The following is an 18,521-nucleotide window of genomic DNA, read 5'->3' on the forward strand; positions in this document are numbered from 1 at the left end:
GGGTCTTTCCCCAAGAAAACGCCGTTCTTGGCATCACCACACGTCATATTTCAGAGTTTCCCCGTAAAAGAGTAGTATCCATTACAATCTTACAACCATTATGGTCTTTTCCTAACAAAGTAGTTATATCAAAACTTAAAAGATCATAGACAAAGTGTACTCCAGAGGTAGTGTCATGGCCCATCCAATTGCCTGAGAGGACCTTGTGTTTAGCTTTTGTGTGTGTGTTGTTGTTTTAAATAGATTACTTAGAGACAAAAGAACGCCATATTCAAAAACAGGTGGCTCTAGATAATAGGACAAAAACATTTTTGTATATGAATCATTTTTGTACAGTTTAGTCAGAATGAAGAATCATTCCAATTATCCTATACGTTAGGCCAAGAAGTGAGTCTGTAGATGAGCAAGGTCTTCATCTTCAAGGTCTGCAGCACACCTAAACATCTTTAGGCAACGATAAGACTCACTTGCATCCATATAAACAAGACAACAGATTGTGTTAGCCTTATATACATTTTACATAATTAGATTTACTATAATCCTAAAAAGTTCTAGATGTTTGATAATTATTGCGTGCGTATATGTGCGCACATGTGCCCTATCATTGGGAGTTGGTAAAGGTTTGCGATTTCGGAAGTATCGTCGCCTATCAGACATCAACAGACAGTGTTGCATTTCTGCCTATGTCACAACAGCCTATAGATCCTGACTTTAATTATAAGAAAAGAAAACACATGGCTCAAAAGATTGAATGAGCTATATACAATTTGAGAATATCTTTTTGATGATTTGGCCGGTGCTCATTAACACCTTGGAGGGACAAAAGCCCTCCATCAAGGTCTTTATTCGAGTGCAAGAGCTTATGCATCATGTGACATTGTTTAGTGAGGTAATTAGCATTAAGGACGGATTATATAAACTGTTTGCAGAAAACTGTGGTAGGCAGACATGCAGGATTAAGTGTGTGCAGCATAGAGCACCAACGAGGCCAAGTTATTGGAGCCTTAGGGGCCCGGTCTCTTGTGGAGGGTTTGACCCAATTCCTTCCATGCTTGGAGAATGAAGCTCTGAACTGGCTGCCCTGACAAAACGAGTGAAATTGCAATTCCTGGCAAGGAATACCTAGAATTGATTTGATTGAAGGATGCACCCTGACCTACTGCACACTTTCTTGATTAAATTAATGAGCCAATTTGGCCTTTGCAAAGTGGTGAAAATCCTCCAAGACAGCCAACTCCCTTTTCCTATAATTAAGGCAATAATCTTGGGCCGGTCGGACTTATGGCTAATCAAAGATTATTGGGCTAACTAATCATACCTAAAAGAAAATTACTCATGACTACTGGGATTTAAGAGAAATTTCCAAATGGGCTACCATAGAACGGATGCTGTACCTAGTTCTACATTTTGGGGGATGTCATAGTATGTCATCAACGTTTTGTATGATGAAGCTTTTTGTCTTGTGGATAACATTATTAGTCTAGATTTTGCACCATTTTTTGAAGGGGAATTGGGCCTTTTACTAGATTCATCTATGTAAATGATTCCTTTTCTTTCACTCTTGTTGCAATTTTAATTTCTGTGATCAATTTCAAGGATGAGTTCTAGTTAATATCTTCCTGATTGTCTAAGAATAAGCAAATTACTCATGACTACTAGGATTGAAGAAAAATTTCCAAATGGTCTACCATAGATTTTCACTAGGATTAGCGGATGTTGTACCTAGTTCTACATTTTGGGGGATGTCATAGTATTTCATCGACGCTTTGTACAGTGAAACTTTTTGTCTTGTGGATAACATTATTAGTCTACCACTTGCACTATCCTTTGAAGGGAAATTGGGCCTTTACCTAGATTCATCTTGTAAATATTCCTTTTCTTTGTTGACTTCACTCTTGCTGCAATTTTAATTTATGTGATCATTTTTAAGGATAAGTTCTAGTTAATATCTTCCTGGTTGTCAAATATTGGATAGGAAGTGCCACCCTCGACTGCATCATGCAAAGTACCGACTACTATTAGTCTAGAATTTGTTCATACTGTGTACATTTCCTGGATTCATCGAGGGATATGGTTCCTATTCTTTGTTGGCTTTGCTTTTCTCAAGACTTGAAGTCTAATTGATACCTAAGGATGGAGTCCAGTTTTATTGTCAAGAAGTGTATAAAAGAAAACACATTCCTAATTTTGAATCATGGTTTTTCTGATGAATGCATAATCGATTCTTGAATTTTCATTTGCAGCAATGATGGGCTTCAAAGTTTTGTGGAAAATTTTGTCAAAGACCAGTTTCTACCTCCTGTTCGTGTGGACTATCGAAATCGTGTACAAGATGCCTTGGCAAGTGAGTAGTCTTCTAGTTTTATGGCTGTACAATTTTCTTGAAATTTTCTTTTGTGAACAATGATTGTAGTTGTTGATTCAAATGTTGTTATTAATTGATTGTTGTAGTTACTGATCTCAAGTTTCAAGATTTCCAGTGCAAAATGGTTTTTTTATAGTTTCTCACGTTTTTTCATAGGTCCTGCTGCCTTTCGTCCAAAATCTCGAGCTGGTGGACTGTATGAGCTGTCCACTGGGAAAGGCAGGCCTGTTCTTCAAGGTCCTTTAGCAGCAACTCAACTGGCCAATGAGGTAACCTTTGTCGTAAGCTTGATGCACTGCAAATTTAACTAGAGACCTCTTTCTTCCATCATGAGAGTGGTGCCCTTCACCCGTCAAAATGCACACTGTCATATATTCTCAAGCTGTATGAGTTGCATCAAGGGCAGCCAAACACAATCAATTTCTTTTTTTTTTTGAGATGACCTACATGGGCAAGACCTCAGTGCCCCCCACTCTGAGCAAAAGTAGGTAGCAACGACAGTTAGGCTTAGTGGACCATAATGCTATCCAGTCAGCATCACAAATGAAGAAGAGTAATTTTTGTTATGGATAATGTCTTTTTTTTTCACAGGTTGTTAGTTGGGCACACCCAATGCCAAAGTATGCCGGTGATTTTGTTGAGGTTGCACAAGCTCTGTTGGAAAGGACATTGGAACGTTGTCGTGCTTCATATACTGAGGTGTATTGCTGCTTTCTTTGTCAGTCACCTTACTGTCCTTTTCGTTTCAAGCTTTAAAAGTTCTTGAAGATAAATGTCTTTATATATTGCCATGTATTTTTCAAAAGGAAGGAGCCAAGTGTTGCATTTATTGATTGCCAGGCAGTTTTAGGCAGTCTTAGCTCCAGTATTGTTGGGAGGCCAGATTTTGAAAATCTGATGCGGCAAGAGCCAGACAGCATACTTTTGGATGCTTTGCATGCTGGAGAAGTTGGCAAGCTTTTGGAAGAAGACAATCTGGATTCTGAAGGTCTTGAAGTGGAACTGGAGATAAACAATCTTCTAATGAGTTACAGACCTGTTAAGCAGGTAACACATTTTACAATGTAAGGCATCTATTGGAGATTCCTCAGGATCCTTTTGATTGAGAGTTAACGTCGTATGTGTTGACAGGAACAGTTGATTGTGGATTGCAATAAGCTTGTGTTACTGGCAGCTTTAAGTGACTCTTTGGATTACGTTGCAGAGGCTATTGAAAAGTAACCTTTAGTTTCTGCTTTCAGCTTTGATCTTTTCCTTGTATGGTTAGACATTGGCAAGGAAGGTTTAGGTTCAAGGATAGCTGCTTACCTATGCCTTTCCCATTCCCCTGTTTTGTGTGAAGGGTGCTTCTGTCTCCCACGAGTAATGCTCAATATTCTTCTTTTCCGTTTTTTCAGGTTGGGTCAAAACACAGTTGCATCCTATCCTGGCAGAAAGGATTCCCAACACCTGTATCATCATCGTCGCACCAGTAGTGCCCTTACCACCAGTCTTAATGTTCTTGCAGACAAGTACCAAGCTCTAAGTGCTGAGTGCCTACGGACTCTCCGGGTTGAGATGCAGCTGACAGCATTATATCACACTCAGGTTTTCAAAAGAAGGCTTTTTTCTGTGGACTGAGTTTTCCCCATGCAAACCAATAAATGAAAGGACCAGGGTATCACTTCAGTATAACATATGGTGGTTATTCATTAATATAAATGTACGTTGATGTGATATCGCAGTGCATGACTGAACGAAACTATGCAATTGACCAAGATGCTGAGGAGCCTGAGGATTTCGTGCTTTCTCTCACAATGCAGGTCAATATTGAGGCTTGAATAAGGGTGTGTATACTCTTTTAACATTTCTATAACAGAGAAGTTTAATTTCAGTTTTATGCACTTGTCAGATTACAAGGTTGGATGAGGAGGTCATGCCTTATGTTCCTGCACACAAAAGAAAGTACATTTTTGGAGGCATCTGTGGTGTCTTGTCTACTTATTTCATCAAGGTGAGCTGCAAGCTCGTTCAAGCGGCTCCTACGTGTTCTGTGGAAAATAAGGTCCTAAAATAAGACTTTATCTATTTGGTTTTCAGGTACTTAATGATCTGGGAATGATTAACGTATTTGGCATCCGTCAAGTATGCCAAAATTGCATTGGCATAGAGCAGGTAATTACCCATGAGCTACTTGGGGGCACTAAAATAAGGTCCTGTTAAATAAGGCTGTGTGCCTTCATTGATGAGTTACTTTTGTGTCATGGCTTCTAATATGCCTCTAAAGCTACCTAGCTTGGTGCAACTAATTGCAAAATTTGGTACAATGCAAATTTGGGGCAGGGTGGGTGGGGGCGGACAGGGAGGGAGGGGATTTGTTGAGATGTTGTCAACATAGCGCAGTGAATTTTTGCTATTCTGTTGTTTTGATACAAAATACTGGCAAGAAGGATCATCAGAACACTAATGCCCTGAAGTTGACCAGGCCCTTTCCGCCTTATCTTCAAGTGATGGGAATGCTGTGCGCCAGCGATTGGAAAGGGTTCGAACATATTATGAATTATTGAACCTACCATTTGAGGTGAGTTTGCTTCCTTTTTTTCAGTTTGCTTTCATCACCTTTATCATTTGTTTCAGCCAACTTTGACATTAATCCCAGCGTTGTTTATCTCCAGGCATTGAGCGCTTATGTGTCAGAGAATCCTGCACAATACAGCTTTTCAGAGTACGCTCTTCCCCCCCCCCCCCCCCCCCCCCCCCCCCCCCCCCCCCCCCCAAACAAAAAAAATCCTTTTTCTGTCTCTAGCATAAATATACACCGTTCCGTTTCATAGCCCAACTTCGACCTCTAGAAGACGTTAATATTTCATTTCATTTCATTTCATCTCTCTCTCTCTCTCTCTCTCTCTCTCTAGAATCCCATAATATATATCTTTGTTTTGTACTGCTGATTAGGTTATTTTGTTACTCTGACTTTGTATCAGATCCACCACCTTGTAACTTTCTGGTCTCATACGTCACTATGGCCTTTTGAAGACGTTAATATAACATTTCATTTCTCTCTCTCTCTCTCACAGGAAATGGGAGTACCCACTGAACTCATTTGGGGGACCATGGCATTGTACAGATCAGTAGTAGGGCATGTACGCACCCCGGAGGGACTTTCTACACCGGTTCACTCCACTATTGGGGTGAAGCAGGGCTGCCCGCTCTCTCCTACTCTTTTCGGTATGTATGTGGATGAGATTTCTGACTACATTGACACCGATGGAGATAAAGGTGCTCAGTTGGCAGGGACATGGATTCCACTTTTGTTATATGCTGATGACATAGTGTTGATCTCCGAATCCCCAGAGGGAATGCAACGTCAATTGGATGCTTTGCATACGTTTGCCCACGAAAGTGGTTTGTCTGTCAACCTGGGTAAAACCAAGGTTATGGTGTTTAATACCACCCCACAGTGGATCAGGAGGTCAGCACCTACATTCACATACGGCCAGGAGACTGTGGAGTACACAGATGCTTACACTTACCTTGGAGTGGTTTTTAGCGGACCTGCATTCTCACTCAGAAGAGCAGCTGAGACCAGACTTACTAGAGCCCACGTAGCATTGGGTAGATTGGAAAGGATGTGTTCGCAGGTTCAGTTTCAGGAACCCCGGACGAAGCTCTGGCTCTTTGACACCTTGGTGGCTTCAACATTGCTCTATGGAATCGAGATATGGGGACCTTCACTGGATTACCACGGGAGGCCGGGTCGCACAGATGGATGGGGGAACATGGAGAAACCTCTCGTCTCTATGATCTCGCGGCTCATTAGAGCCAAGGCATCAGTACCACGAGCCATTATCCGAGCAGAGCTAGCCGCCCCCCCACTGGTGGTGGAGGCGCTCACCAGATCAGTCTCCTTCATAAGCCGCACATGGGAACTTCCTAGAAACAGATATGCTCGCATAGCACTTGAATCCTCTCGACAGTTAGTCATACAAGGAGATACAACATGCTGGTATGGGGAGATGACATCATGGTTTCAAGCACATGGGTTCAACATCGACAGGCTGCCACCATTCCATTACTCAATGGATGCACCATCTCTCACTCTTACACAGTCAGAGATCACCAAGCTCATCCGCCAAGACCTGACCCAGCTAGACACCAAGAGGACATGGATACAACCAGCACAGGAATTGGGCACCAAGATGGCTTTCTACAGAGACCACCTTCTCCAGCTTACGGAAGATGGTTTTGTGACGAGACCCAAATACATGGATACCCACTTGTCTCATGGGATACGATGTGCTATTGGCCAGTTACGCACATCCTCTCACCAGTTGCGGATTGAAACTGGGAGATACAGCGGAGTACCAGCAGAAGACAGGACATGCCCCTTGTGTAACATGGAACCTGAGACAGAGCTACACTATACATGCTGCTGCCCCGTCTACTACGAGATACGAGGTCGATTCCATTGCTTGTTCAGAGAGGGTTTTGGACCACTCTCAAGAGTCATGGGATACGAAGATCAGAGATGTCTGGGTTTGTTCTTGCTCGAGCTACGCAGACACAGAGATAGCCTGATGAATGGAGAGGCTAGCCAGTCTCAAAGACGGATCACACACTTACGACGCCCGGTCAGACTACTAACCATGGAGGAAATTGATGAGATTCGCCAATGACCGATGATAGATCTCTTGTGATTCACCTATCCCAACAAGCAGCCCATTTTTTGCTTGGCTCACATCGACCCACTTAGGACCCCATAGTATATATCTTTGTTATGTATTGTTGTTAGGTTATTTTGTTACTCTGACTTCGTATCAGATCCACCACTTTGTAACTTTCGAGTCTCATAGGTCATTATGGCCTTTTGAAGACGTTAATATAACATTTAATTTCATTTCATTTATCTCTCTAGGGAGAGCTTTAATCATCCGTTTCCCATCCATGGAGGCAAAGAAGGACTTCTTGAAGAAGCGCCCTACACTAAAGAAAACAGGCATATTCCTTGTCACTCTCACACAGCTCACTCTCTGGAGAGAGGTAATGCCAGAGATTCAAGCGGAAAGGAAGAAGGGAAAGACGGCCTTCTACAGAGATGGTCGGGTGGTGATTGTAGAGCGGTGCTCCACATGACGGTGCGAGACCTATGGGACCACACTCAAAGTTGCAACCTGGAATTGTAATGGATCTATGCGCCTTGATGTGGGTGCTTTTGAGGATGGTTTTACGGGAAGAGACATCGTCTTCTACTCTGAGATACATCAAGCCCGGGGCAATCTATGCCTCACATTAGTGGATATAGATGGGAGACACCCTGTAGACAGGAGACACGATCAGAGCACAGAGGGCGGGGCTGAGGAGGAGTGGCAGTGTTATTCAGGGGGGAGCTGCAACCATTGATACATATAGCCCGCAGGGATGAGCAAGCTAGGTACATGTGGGTGAGATTGAGAGCAGAGACAGGCAGATATCTTTACATTGCTATTTGCTACTTTCCCCTGAGTACGTCAGTTTATGCACTACCCAGACGACAGTCCCCCTTCTCTATTTTGGATGATGACATATGGGAGTTCTCTAGAGATGGTGACATCATCATTCTAGGAGATTTCAATGCTAGGACTGCCCATCATCAGACAGTATTTTATGATACTTCAGAGGAGATGCTGAGAGAGTTGGATGTTGCAGAGACGGGCCTATCCAAACTATCACAGGATGGAGAACACACTGAGTATGGACGACACTTGATAGACATGGGGACTGCACATGGATCGGCCATCTTGAATGGCCTACAGAGATTTTCCGCTACGGTGGGTTTTACATGCTTTCCACACAGACATGGAGCCAGCACAGTGGATTATGTCATGGCACAGCCGAGCCTCATCTCTAGTATGCAGGATCTCACGGTTGGACCCAGACCTGTTGGTGTGGCAGTGGACCATGCTCTTGTGTCGTTGACCATCTCTTTTCAATTTAGTGTAGCGCACAGGCTACGGGTAGCAGCCCCTACTCGCTACACCTTCACGCGGGAGACGGACTCTGTATACGTAGATGGGATCTACAGATGCCTGTGCACGGAGGAGCCAGGGCGACCTCTAGAGGAGCTTACTACTATACTGACACGAACACTACATGATGCAGCAACAGAGGCATACCCACATACCCAGCCTGAGCAAAGACACCGTTTGGGGAGCATGCGTCAGAAAAATTGGTATGATGAGGAATGCCGGGACACTAGAGCTAGACTTTAGAAGGAGGTGCTTTTGGGGACAGCACTCACAAGCAGTCATAGATTGACTTCCGACGCCTAGTGCGGCGGAAGCAAAGGGCATTTGTGGCTCGCCTAGAGCAGGATCTATACCAGCTATTCTTGAGTCAGGACTCACGTGAAGCAGGGCAGCTCTTTCATGAGCGCCGCCCCCCCCCCCCCCCCCCCCTCCCCCTTCCCGCCATCACTTCTACAGAGGCCTAGGGCCAATATGCATCATCTCTGTACACAGTTCCTGAGCAGCCCCCCCTTCCCGACCCCCCCGATCCAAGCCCACACACATGTGCTTTTTTCCCCGTTGAGATGGTGAGGAAGGCCATTGACAGGATGAGGACTGGGAGAGCATATGATCATGATGGCTTAGTGGCTGAGCAATTCATGCATGCCAGAGATTTACTAGCAGAGCTTCTAGCAGTTATGTTTAACCGTGCCATGTGTGAGGGCTTGCCTGATACTTGGAGCCTATCTACTATTGTACCTATCTTAAAGTCAGGAGACCCTATGGAGCCTGGGAACTATCGCACTATCATGATTGGACACACATTGGCACGGTTGTACGTATCTGTTCTTGAGCAACAGCTGAGTAGATGGGCAGAGAGAGAGGGGATACGCGCAGCCGGGTAGGCAGGTTTCAGGAGGGGTTTTTCTACTTATTTCAAAACAAGAAAAAGAAAATCATAGCGAGCGAGTCTTGCGAAGATAGAGAAAAGAAGGGTGGGAAGGGCTGGGTTGGGTTGGGTTAGGTTGGGGGGAAGGAGAATCAAAACAACACAAGTTTTACACCAAACGCGTTTCGCTTGAATTAGCTCATCAGTGGTGTAAAACTTAGGTAGCAGGGGGGAGTATAAATAGGGGGGCCATGGTTCAAAAATCTGTACAGAGCCATGTAGTTAAAGTAGGATGGTGCCAATTGAAGGAGAGTTACTCCCTAATTCCTTTAGCAAGTACTCAATAAAGAGGGGGAGCTTGCAGGGGATGTACAAAAAGGGAGGCTAATAAAGAGTGTACCAAAAAAGTATTGGAGGGTTTAGGGGGTGTAATGGAGTGTAGAAGGAGGAGGCTAGAAAAGGTGGCAAGGATCATGGATTTTTAAGAGGAGGAATATATGGGGTGTAAACGACCTTCGCGCGGGGGGGGGGGAAGAAAGGGAAAGGGAAGGAAAAGGAAATTATGTGGGATTGGGTTTTTTTGAGAGGAGAGAGCCAAGATTTGGTGCATTGAGCCAACATACGATTGGTTTTGGGAGGTGTGTCAGCTCGGGATTGGCTTTGAGAAGATTAGAGAGAGGTTTGTTTATGGAGAGGGAGGGGTTAAGAGTGCGGGTGAGGGGTGAGAAAAGAATTTTTACAATGGTGGGTGGTGGTTTGGTTGTGTGGTTTCTTTGAAGGAGGGAGGGTCTGGAGTGGTAAGAGATAAACCGAAAGCATGCTTCCAAGAGAGGGGGAGGGTAACCTTTAGCCCTAAGCCTTGAAAAGAAGAGGTTTCGAATAGTGATAAAACCCTCCAGGGAGCTCTCTCGAATGATGTACCTTTTGATTTCTTGGAGAATGAAGGAAATCTTTTGGTGCGTTGGATGCCAGGACTGCCAAGGGATATAATTGTAGGAGTTTAGACTTTTTTGATGACATTTGGAATCGAGAATCCCATGGTGGCGAAGGAGGTTCCTTTGAAGAAGTGGATATATAAAATAACTGCCTCTTGCAGGGAGATGAGGGAAGAGATCTTTATATGTTTTTGGGGAGGGTGTCCATAGTTTTGCAGCATTTTCCCCAAGCTAGAAGCAGGGCCACCCCAAACCCCAAAAGCATCATCCACGAATCCTTTAAAGTAGAGAAGGGAGGGAGAGGCAAGGAGGTTCATGCCTTTTGCTAGGGAGCAAAGAAAGAGGCATGCATAGACTAAGTTCGAGCCCATTGCCGTTCCTTTGATTTGGTGCCAACACTTTCCTTTAAAGGAAAGATAATGATGGTTGAGGATAAGGGAGGCTAGGGATAGGATAAAGTGGGTTTTGGGAAGGGGGAAAAAATCCTGGATGGTGTTTCTGAGAGCATAAAGACCCTCTTGTATTGGAATGCTTGGATAGGGATTCTACGTCAAAAGTGAAAAGAAATATGTGGGGAGGAAAAGAAAAGGTGGCTAGGTCCAAGATAAGGGAGTGGAGTCTTGGAGGTGTTGGGTTTTAGATAAGAGGATGGGGTAGAGTTGAGCATGGAGCCATTTTGAAGCATTTTCCAAGATATACCCTTTGTAGGAACAGATAGGGCGACCAACAAGGGTGGGTTTGTGGATTTTGGGTAGGAGAAAGAAAGGGCATGGTTTAGGTAAGAGTTTGCCAAGAGAGGAAGAGATGATAAACATTCGTTCGTTGTATGGGAGAAGGGGGTAGCTAGATACAATGGAAGCGAGGAGGGAAGAGACAAAAGGTAAGGGAGGAGAAGAAATAAGGGAGTAGGTGAGTGGATCTGAAAGTTGGCGAAGAGCCTCATTATCATACCAAGCCCTTGAGAGGATTACCGGCCCAAGATTCTTATCCGCCGGTTTGATTATGATGCTGACGTCATTTTTTAAGGAGGATATGGCTTCAAACAAAAAAGGGTTTGAAGTGGAAGGTAGGGGTAAGAGAGAGAAGGGATTTAAGGAAAGAAAAAATGTGCCTGAAGGTAAGGTTAAGAGATAAAGAAGGAGAGGGGGGATTCCAAGAGGGATTGGGGATAGATAAAGAGAGGAGGGATTGGGGATAGATAAAGAGAGGGGAGAGGAGGGAGGGTTGTTTTTAAAGAAGAGTTTAAGTTGAAGTGATCTATTAAGGTTAGAGTATGCTTCTAGGATTAGATTTGGCGGAGGTGGAGGGGAGGGGGGAATGTAGTTGAGACCAAGCCCAAGAAGCTTTCTTTCGGAAGAGGAGAGGGAGCATTGGGAGAGATTGTGTGAGGAGAGGTTGGTGACTTTGTGTTCAAGTGAAAAGGTAGAGAGTTTTTTTAAGACTAGAATTTTGAAGAGGTAAGGGTTTGTGAGAGGAAGCCAATACTTGGAACGCTTTTAACCAAAAGGGGAGGGGAGGGTGAGCAGAGGAAAAATACAAGGAGGAGGGGTCCAAAGATGGGAAAAGAGAGGAGGTTTGGAGAAGAGCAAGTGGACCCAATTTGTAGGGTGCTCTTTTCCTAATTCAACCTCCTCTACTGCAAGTTTTTTGAGCTCTTGGGTAGGCTAAACTTGGGGTGAATTGGATTGTTTTGAGGTGTGCGGGAGGAGCTAGGGGAAGGAGATACAAGAGGATAGTTGGGTGTTTTGAGAAGGGAGGGTAAACGGGAAGGGTTAATAGAGGAGGGGGGGAGGGAGGGGGAGAGGTTTATTTTGGAGGGGGAGAGTGGAGTGGTGAAAGAAGGGTGTTTTGGAGGGGGGGAGGGATGAGAGGAAAAAGAGGGAGAGATACTAGAGGGAGAGTTTGTGTGAGGGTAGGATAAAGAGGGAGAGTTTTTTGGTTTTTTGAAAGGTTAATGAGAAAAGTCTTTATGGGGGAATTTGGACAAGGGAGGGGAATTATGGAAGCCATGTTTAGAGTTCTTTATAGGAGGAGGGAGTTTTTTGTGGGAAAAGGGATGAGGAGCCTTGTTAACATGCTTCTTTGGTGGAGGTTTATTTGATGGTGAGAGAAGATTGTTAATTTGGGTAGTGACTTCATGGTATACCAATTCTCCCACGGTTTCTTCCTTAAGTAGGGATTCTATCTCCTCTAGGAGAGAGACTTGGGACCTCTTTCTAGCATTATGAGCCGCTATGTTCAAGGAAGAGGCTAAATGAGTTTGAAGGATCTCATTTTGCAAGAGGGCATCAAACTCATTAATGGAAGATTGCTTCCATAAGAGTAGTTGGCTAGCCCAAGCCGAAGGTGGTACTCTAGGAAAGGAAATGGGAGCAAGCTTTTTGGTGAGTTCTAAAAGCCGCTCTTCCACAATGTCGTGGTAGTCATCAAAGCTTTTTTGGAGGTTCTTTACAAGTAGGGTTTGTGCTTGGATATACACTTTGGTGCAATCGAGTTGGAATTGGATATTGAGGGTTTCTAGCTTAGCGCTTAAGAGCGCTTGTGTATGTGAGTCTTCCAAGGTAAGACGTGGAGGTTTCATGCAAAGACTATGTGGAGCTTTTTGGTTGGCAAGAAGGTTTTGAAGGTGGGAGAGGTGGGATTTTGCCTTATTGAGCTTAAGGTTAAGGGCTTTGAACTCTTCCAAAGAGAGGGATACAATTTTATGGAATTCCAAAGGCTTGTTAATGGCGGGAAGAGTGGGAAGAGACATAGTAGAAGACGAAGGGGTCAAATTTGAGGCGCTCGCGGAGAGAGATCCGAAGGAGAAGGGGAAAGTAAGGGAGGGATTGGCTAGGATACCGCTTTGGAGGGAATTGGGGAGGATGCCGCCAAAATTAGAGCATGAGGAGTTTGCCATGTTATATCGAGATGAAGTGGTGGGGAAGCCCTTGAGGGTAGAGGGGATGGAGAGTTGGTTTAAATCTTCAATAGGTAGGTTTGCGGTAAGCCCCAAAATTTCTTCCGGACTAAACAAGGTTTTTTTTTAGGGTGTAAAGGGAAGGGTAGAGGCTTGCAAAGGCGTGTTTAAAGTTGACGACGGTGGGTTGATGAGACTAGCCGCCGATACAAAACCGGGAAACATACAAGCACCGCCGGGAGAGGTATTACAAGCTTGGGTATCCATAGGGGTATGGAAAGAGGAAGAGGATTGGTTGTTGGGAGGGTTGGCGGGGGAAATTGCGGGCGAGGTATCGGGAGCTCCCACTATCCCCATGGTGGTGGGAATAGCGGTTACATTAGTGGGAGAGGGTGGGGGAGGGGGAGAGGTCTCCATCCGGTTGATTAAAGGCTCCGAGTGGGAACCGGAGTAAATAGTGCTTTTGCCGATTGTGGGGCTGCCGTGTGAATATCGCTAAATCTCAGTAATTACACGTGTCGAAGGGGAGCAGTGTAAGACCTCAGCAAAGTCGTGGGAGAAGACAGCGGCCGATTGCAGCTGTACAAGACCTCAGCAGAGTCGTGGGAGAAGATAGCGACCGGTTGCGGCTGCGCCGTGTGGGACGATAGCGGCCGCAAACTATAACAGTTGCCCGTTACTGCAGCAGGTTGCAGCCCGTGCGAGAAGAACCGCGGCAGGTTGCAGTCCGTGTGAGAAGACCCACGCCAGCTATTGCATCAATCGGTAGCTCGTGTGAGAACGGCAGCTACTGCATGAAACCAACGATCAGTTGCTGCAGCAGTCGTGTCGCCTGAGGGCTTGCTTTGTCACCGTGGAGCAACTTGGTGACTCGTAGTATGATCCACGCTGCTGTAGAACGCAAGGGATCGTCTGCAGCTATAGTGCGCTTACAGCTTATGAGGGCCTGCAGCTCCAGATACTGTAGAAGTGACAAGAGATAGCCCGGCTGTGGACTATAAGGGTGCCACCGTAGCTGCATCAAGAGTCAAACTAGCTGTGGTAGGAGGTGGGCTGTACCCTGGCATGGAAGCCGAGATAATGAGGGACGCTGAGGAGATGACCTTTGTCTAGAGGGGCCTGTTCATGAAATCCCAGCGTCACTTCTGCTGTGAAGTCGAGGCAGTGTCGGAGAATATGTAGCCGAAGATGATGTGGCCTCCTATGTTGCAGTGTCGAGGCGTTGCAGAATAGGATACAAAGTAAGTGTTGTGATGCCGAGACGGTGCCAAAGAGGATGTAACCCCCGATTTCAAGGCGCAGTATCACTGAATACTGTGTGCTTTCCTGCTGCCTGCGCTGAGGCTGAATCCGAAGACGGCTGAAGGCGAAGAGCGAGCAGAGACAGGTGTGCGCTGAGTGAGCAGTAGACGAGTGCGTGCAGAAGATAAGTGTGAGTTTGCAGGAGAAGAAAGCCCGAAACAGAGGCCGGTTGTGAAAGGTGAGGAACGCAAATGAGCAGAAGCTATGGGGAAGGCGGGGGGAAGATAAAGGTCTAGCTGTAAAGGTGAGTGGAGTCGGGCTGAGAGGAGCTGAGGAGATGGTGAGGGGTGGCGAACCAGGTAGGTAGGATGGAGGATGGAGCTCGAGCGGGTGCGCAGAGAAGCGATGGTGCGAAGTATTCAAAAGAGCTCTCGTAGCAAGTGGCTATGGCTATGGAAGGTAAGGAGAGCCGGCCGAAGAGGTTTAACGAGCGCAGGTGGGAGGGATTCGAGGCACTGTTGTATTTGAACGTTGGCAAGATAAGGAGAGTAAAAACAGAGTCAGAGCCGTCCAAAGTAAATAAGTTTGAAGAGAGGTTTAATTGGAAGGCTTGAGTACTAAGATTAAAGAGCGTTCCCGCAAGGAAAAGGAGGGGGGGGGGGGGGGGGGGGGGGGCTTTAACATAGAGGAGAGAGGTAGAAGAAGCAAGTGCTACGCTGATCATCATAGAGAGATCCAAGAAAAAAATCCTCTATAGCAAACTTATTTAAAAACAAGAAAAAGAAAATCATAGCGAGCGAGTCTTGCGAAGATAGAGAAAAGAAGGGTGGGGAGGGTTGGGTTGGGTTGGGGGGGGGGGGAAGGAGAATCAAAACAACACAAGTTTTACACCAAACGCGTTTCGCTTGAATTAGCTCATTAGTGGTGTAAAACTTAGGTAGCAGGGGGGAGTATAAATAGGGGGGGCATGGTTCAAAAATCTGTACAGAGCCCTGTAGTTGAAGTAGGATGGTGCCAATTGAAGGAGAGTTACTCCCTAATTCCTTTAGCAAGTACTCAATAAAGAGGGGGAGCTTGCAGGGGATGTACAAAAAGGGAGGCTAATAAAGAGTGTACCAAAAAAGTAATGGAGGGTTTAGGGGGTGTAATGGAGTTTAGAAGGAGGAGGCTAGAAAAGGTGGCAAGGATCATGGATTTTTAAGAGGAGGAATATATGGGGTGTAGGGTTTTCAAAGAGAACGACCTTCGCGCGGGGGGGGGGGGGGGGAACAAAGGGAAAGGGAAGGAAAACGAAATTATGTGGGATTGGCTTTTTCTGAGAGGAGAGAGCCGAGATTTGGTGCATTGAGCCAACATACGATTGGTTTTGGGAGCTGTGCCAGCTCGGGACATAGGCCAACTTCGACCTCTAGAAGACGTTAATATTTCATTTCATTTCATCTCTCTCTCTCTCTCTCTCTCTCTCTCTCTCTCTCTCTCTCTCTCTCTCTCTCTCTCTCTAGGGAGAGCTTTAATCATCCGTTTCCCATCCATGGAGGCAAAGGACTTCTTGAAGAAGCGCCCTACACTAAAGAAAATAGGCATATTCCTTGGAGATGACCTCACTCTCACACAGCTCACTCTCTCTCAAGAGGTAATGCCAGAGATTCAAGCGGACAGGAAGAAGGGAAAGACGGCCTTCTACAGAGATGGCCAGGTGGTGATTGTAGAGCGGCGCTCCACATGACGGTGCGAGACCTATGGGACCACACTCAAAATGCCACCTGGAATTGTAATGGATCTATGCGCCTCGATGTGGATGCTTTTGAGGATGGTTTTACGGGAAGAGACATTGTCTTCTACTCTGAGACACATCAAGCCCGCGGCAATCTATGCCTCACATTAGTGGATATAGATGGGAGACAGCCTGTATACAGGAGACACGATCAGAGCACAGAGGGCGGGGCTCAAGAGGAGTGGCAGTGTTATTCAGGGGGGAGCTGCAACCATTGATACATATAGCTCGCAGGGATGAGCAAGCTAGGTACATGTGGTTGAGATTGAGAGCAGAGACAGGCAGATATCTTTACATTGCTATTTGCTACTTTCCCCTGAGTACGTCAGTTTATGCACTACCCAGAGGACAGTCCCCCTTCTCTATTTTGGATGATGACATATGGGAGTTCTCTAGAGATGGTGACATCATCATTGTAGGAGATTTCAATGCTAGGACTGCCCATCATCAGACAGTATTTTATGATACTTCAGAGGAGATGCTGAGAGAGTTGGATGTTGCAGAGACGGGCCTATCCAAACTATCACAGGATGGAGAACACACTGAGTATGGAGGGACGACACTTGATAGACATGGGGACTGCACATGGATCGGCCATCTTGAATGGCCTACAGAGATTTCCCGCTGCGGGGGGGTTTTACATGCTTTCCACACAGACATGGAGCCAGCACAGTGGATTATGTCATGGCACAGCCGAGCCTCATCTCCAGTATGCAGGATCTCACGGTTGGACCCAGACCTGTTGGTGTGGCAGTGGACCATGCTCTTGTGTCGTTGACCATCTCTTTTCAATTTAGTGTAGCACACAGGCTACGGGTAGCAGCCCCTACTCGCTACACCTTCACGCGGGAGACGGACTCTGTATACATAGATGGGATCTACAGACGCCTGTGCACGGAAGAGCCAGGGCGACCTCTAGAGGAGCTTACTACTATACTGACACGAACACTACATGATGCAGCAACAGAGGCATACCCACATACCCAGCCTGAGCAGAGACGCCGTTCGGGGAGCATGCCTCAGAACAGTTGGTATGATGTGGAATGGCGGGACACTAGAGCTAGACTTCAGAAGGAGGTGCTTTTGGGGGACATCAGTCACAGATTGACTTCTGATGCCTAGTGCGGCGGAAGAAAAGGGCATTTGTGGCTTGCCTAGTGCAGGATCTATATGACCTATTCTTGAGTCAGGACTCACGTGAGGCACGGCGGCTCTTTCATGAGCTCCCCCCCCCGGCCATCACTTCTACAGAGGCCTTGGGCCAATATGCATCATCTCTTTACACAGTTCCTGAGCAGCCCCCCTTTCCCGACCCCCCCGATCCATTCCCACACACATGTGCTTTTTTCACCGTTGAGATGGTGAGGAAGGCCATTGACAGGATGAGGACTGGGAGAGCATATGATCATGATGGCTTAGTGGCTGAGCAATTCATTCATGCCAGAGATTTACTAGCAGAGCTTCTAGCAGTTATGTTTGACCGTGCCATGTGTGAGGGCTTGCCTGATACTCGGAGCCTATCTATTGTTGTACCTATCTTCAAGTCAGGAGACCCTGTGGAGCCTGGGAACTATCGCACTATCATGATTGGACACACATTGGCACGGTTGTACGCATCTATTCTTGAGCAACAGCTGAGCAGATGGGCAGAGAGGGAGGGGATACGCAGTTGGGTAGGCAGGTTTCAGGAGGGGTTTTTCTACTCTTGACCATATCTTGACACTCAGAGCCATCATTGAGGAGGGCAGCTCACGTGGGAGACGGATCTATTGTAGCTTTGTGGATTTCCGCAAAGCATTTGACACAGTGCCCAGAGCTAGATTAATGCACAGATTACAGCAGATGGGAGTACCCACAGAGCTCATTTGGGGGGTCATGGCATTATACAGGTCAGTGGTGGGGCATGTACGCACCCCAGAGGGTCTATCCACACCGGTTTACTCCACTATTAGGGTGAAGCAGGGCTGCCCACTCTCTCCTACTCTATTTGGTATGTATGTGGATGAGGTTTCTGACTACATTGAGAGAGATGGTGATAGAGGTGCACAGCTGGCAGGGACATGGATTCCACTATTGTTATATGCCGATGATATTGTGTGATTGCGGACTCTCCAGAGGGGATGCAATGTCACTTAGATGCTTTGCATAGGTTTGCCCAGGAAAGTGGTTTGTCCATCAACCTTGGTAAAACCAAGGTCATGGTATTTAATACCACCACACAGTGGATCAGGAGGTCAGCGCCCGCATTCACATACGGCCAGGGGAAGGTGGAGTATACAGATGCTTACACTTACCTTGGAGTGGTTTTTAGTGGGCCAGCATTTTCATTGAGGAGGGCAGCAGAGACTAGATTGACCAGAGCCCATGCACCATCGGTTAGATTGGAAAGGATGTGTTCACAGGTTCAGTTTCAGGAGCCTCGGACGAAGCTCTGGCTCTTTGACACTTTCGTGG

At 46.1% G+C, this 18,521-nt stretch overlaps 1 protein-coding gene across 3 annotated transcripts in view; it reads left to right on the top strand.

The window, feature by feature from the left end:
• SEC8 (subunit of exocyst complex 8) overlaps positions 1-18,521 on the top strand; it is a 148,198-nt gene that overhangs the window by 82,782 nt on the left and 46,895 nt on the right. Inside the window, exons 15-26 of one of the 3 annotated variants that reach the window (XR_015189802.1) lie at positions 2,244-2,344; positions 2,522-2,634; positions 2,957-3,064; positions 3,206-3,412; positions 3,497-3,582; positions 3,763-3,952; positions 4,090-4,167; positions 4,257-4,358; positions 4,445-4,519; positions 4,830-4,925; positions 5,020-5,069; positions 5,422-5,572. Coding sequence is in view for 2 of the 3 variants with exons in the window: in XM_086525135.1 (XP_086381261.1) it covers positions 2,244-2,344; positions 2,522-2,634; positions 2,957-3,064; positions 3,206-3,412; positions 3,497-3,582; positions 3,763-3,952; positions 4,090-4,167; positions 4,257-4,358; positions 4,445-4,519; positions 4,830-4,925; positions 5,020-5,069 (1,206 nt within the window). In the remaining variant the exon portion in view is untranslated. The remainder of the gene's footprint in view (positions 1-2,243; positions 2,345-2,521; positions 2,635-2,956; positions 3,065-3,205; positions 3,413-3,496; positions 3,583-3,762; positions 3,953-4,089; positions 4,168-4,256; positions 4,359-4,444; positions 4,520-4,829; positions 4,926-5,019; positions 5,070-5,421; positions 5,573-18,521) is intronic. The other 2 variants (XM_086525136.1, XM_086525135.1) reach the window with 2 other exon arrangements.

Source organism: Adiantum capillus-veneris, chromosome 12, assembly GCF_014529385.1.
Source record: "Adiantum capillus-veneris isolate H3 chromosome 12, ASM1452938v2, whole genome shotgun sequence".
In the NCBI taxonomy this organism is placed as follows: Eukaryota; Viridiplantae; Streptophyta; class Polypodiopsida; order Polypodiales; family Pteridaceae; genus Adiantum; species Adiantum capillus-veneris.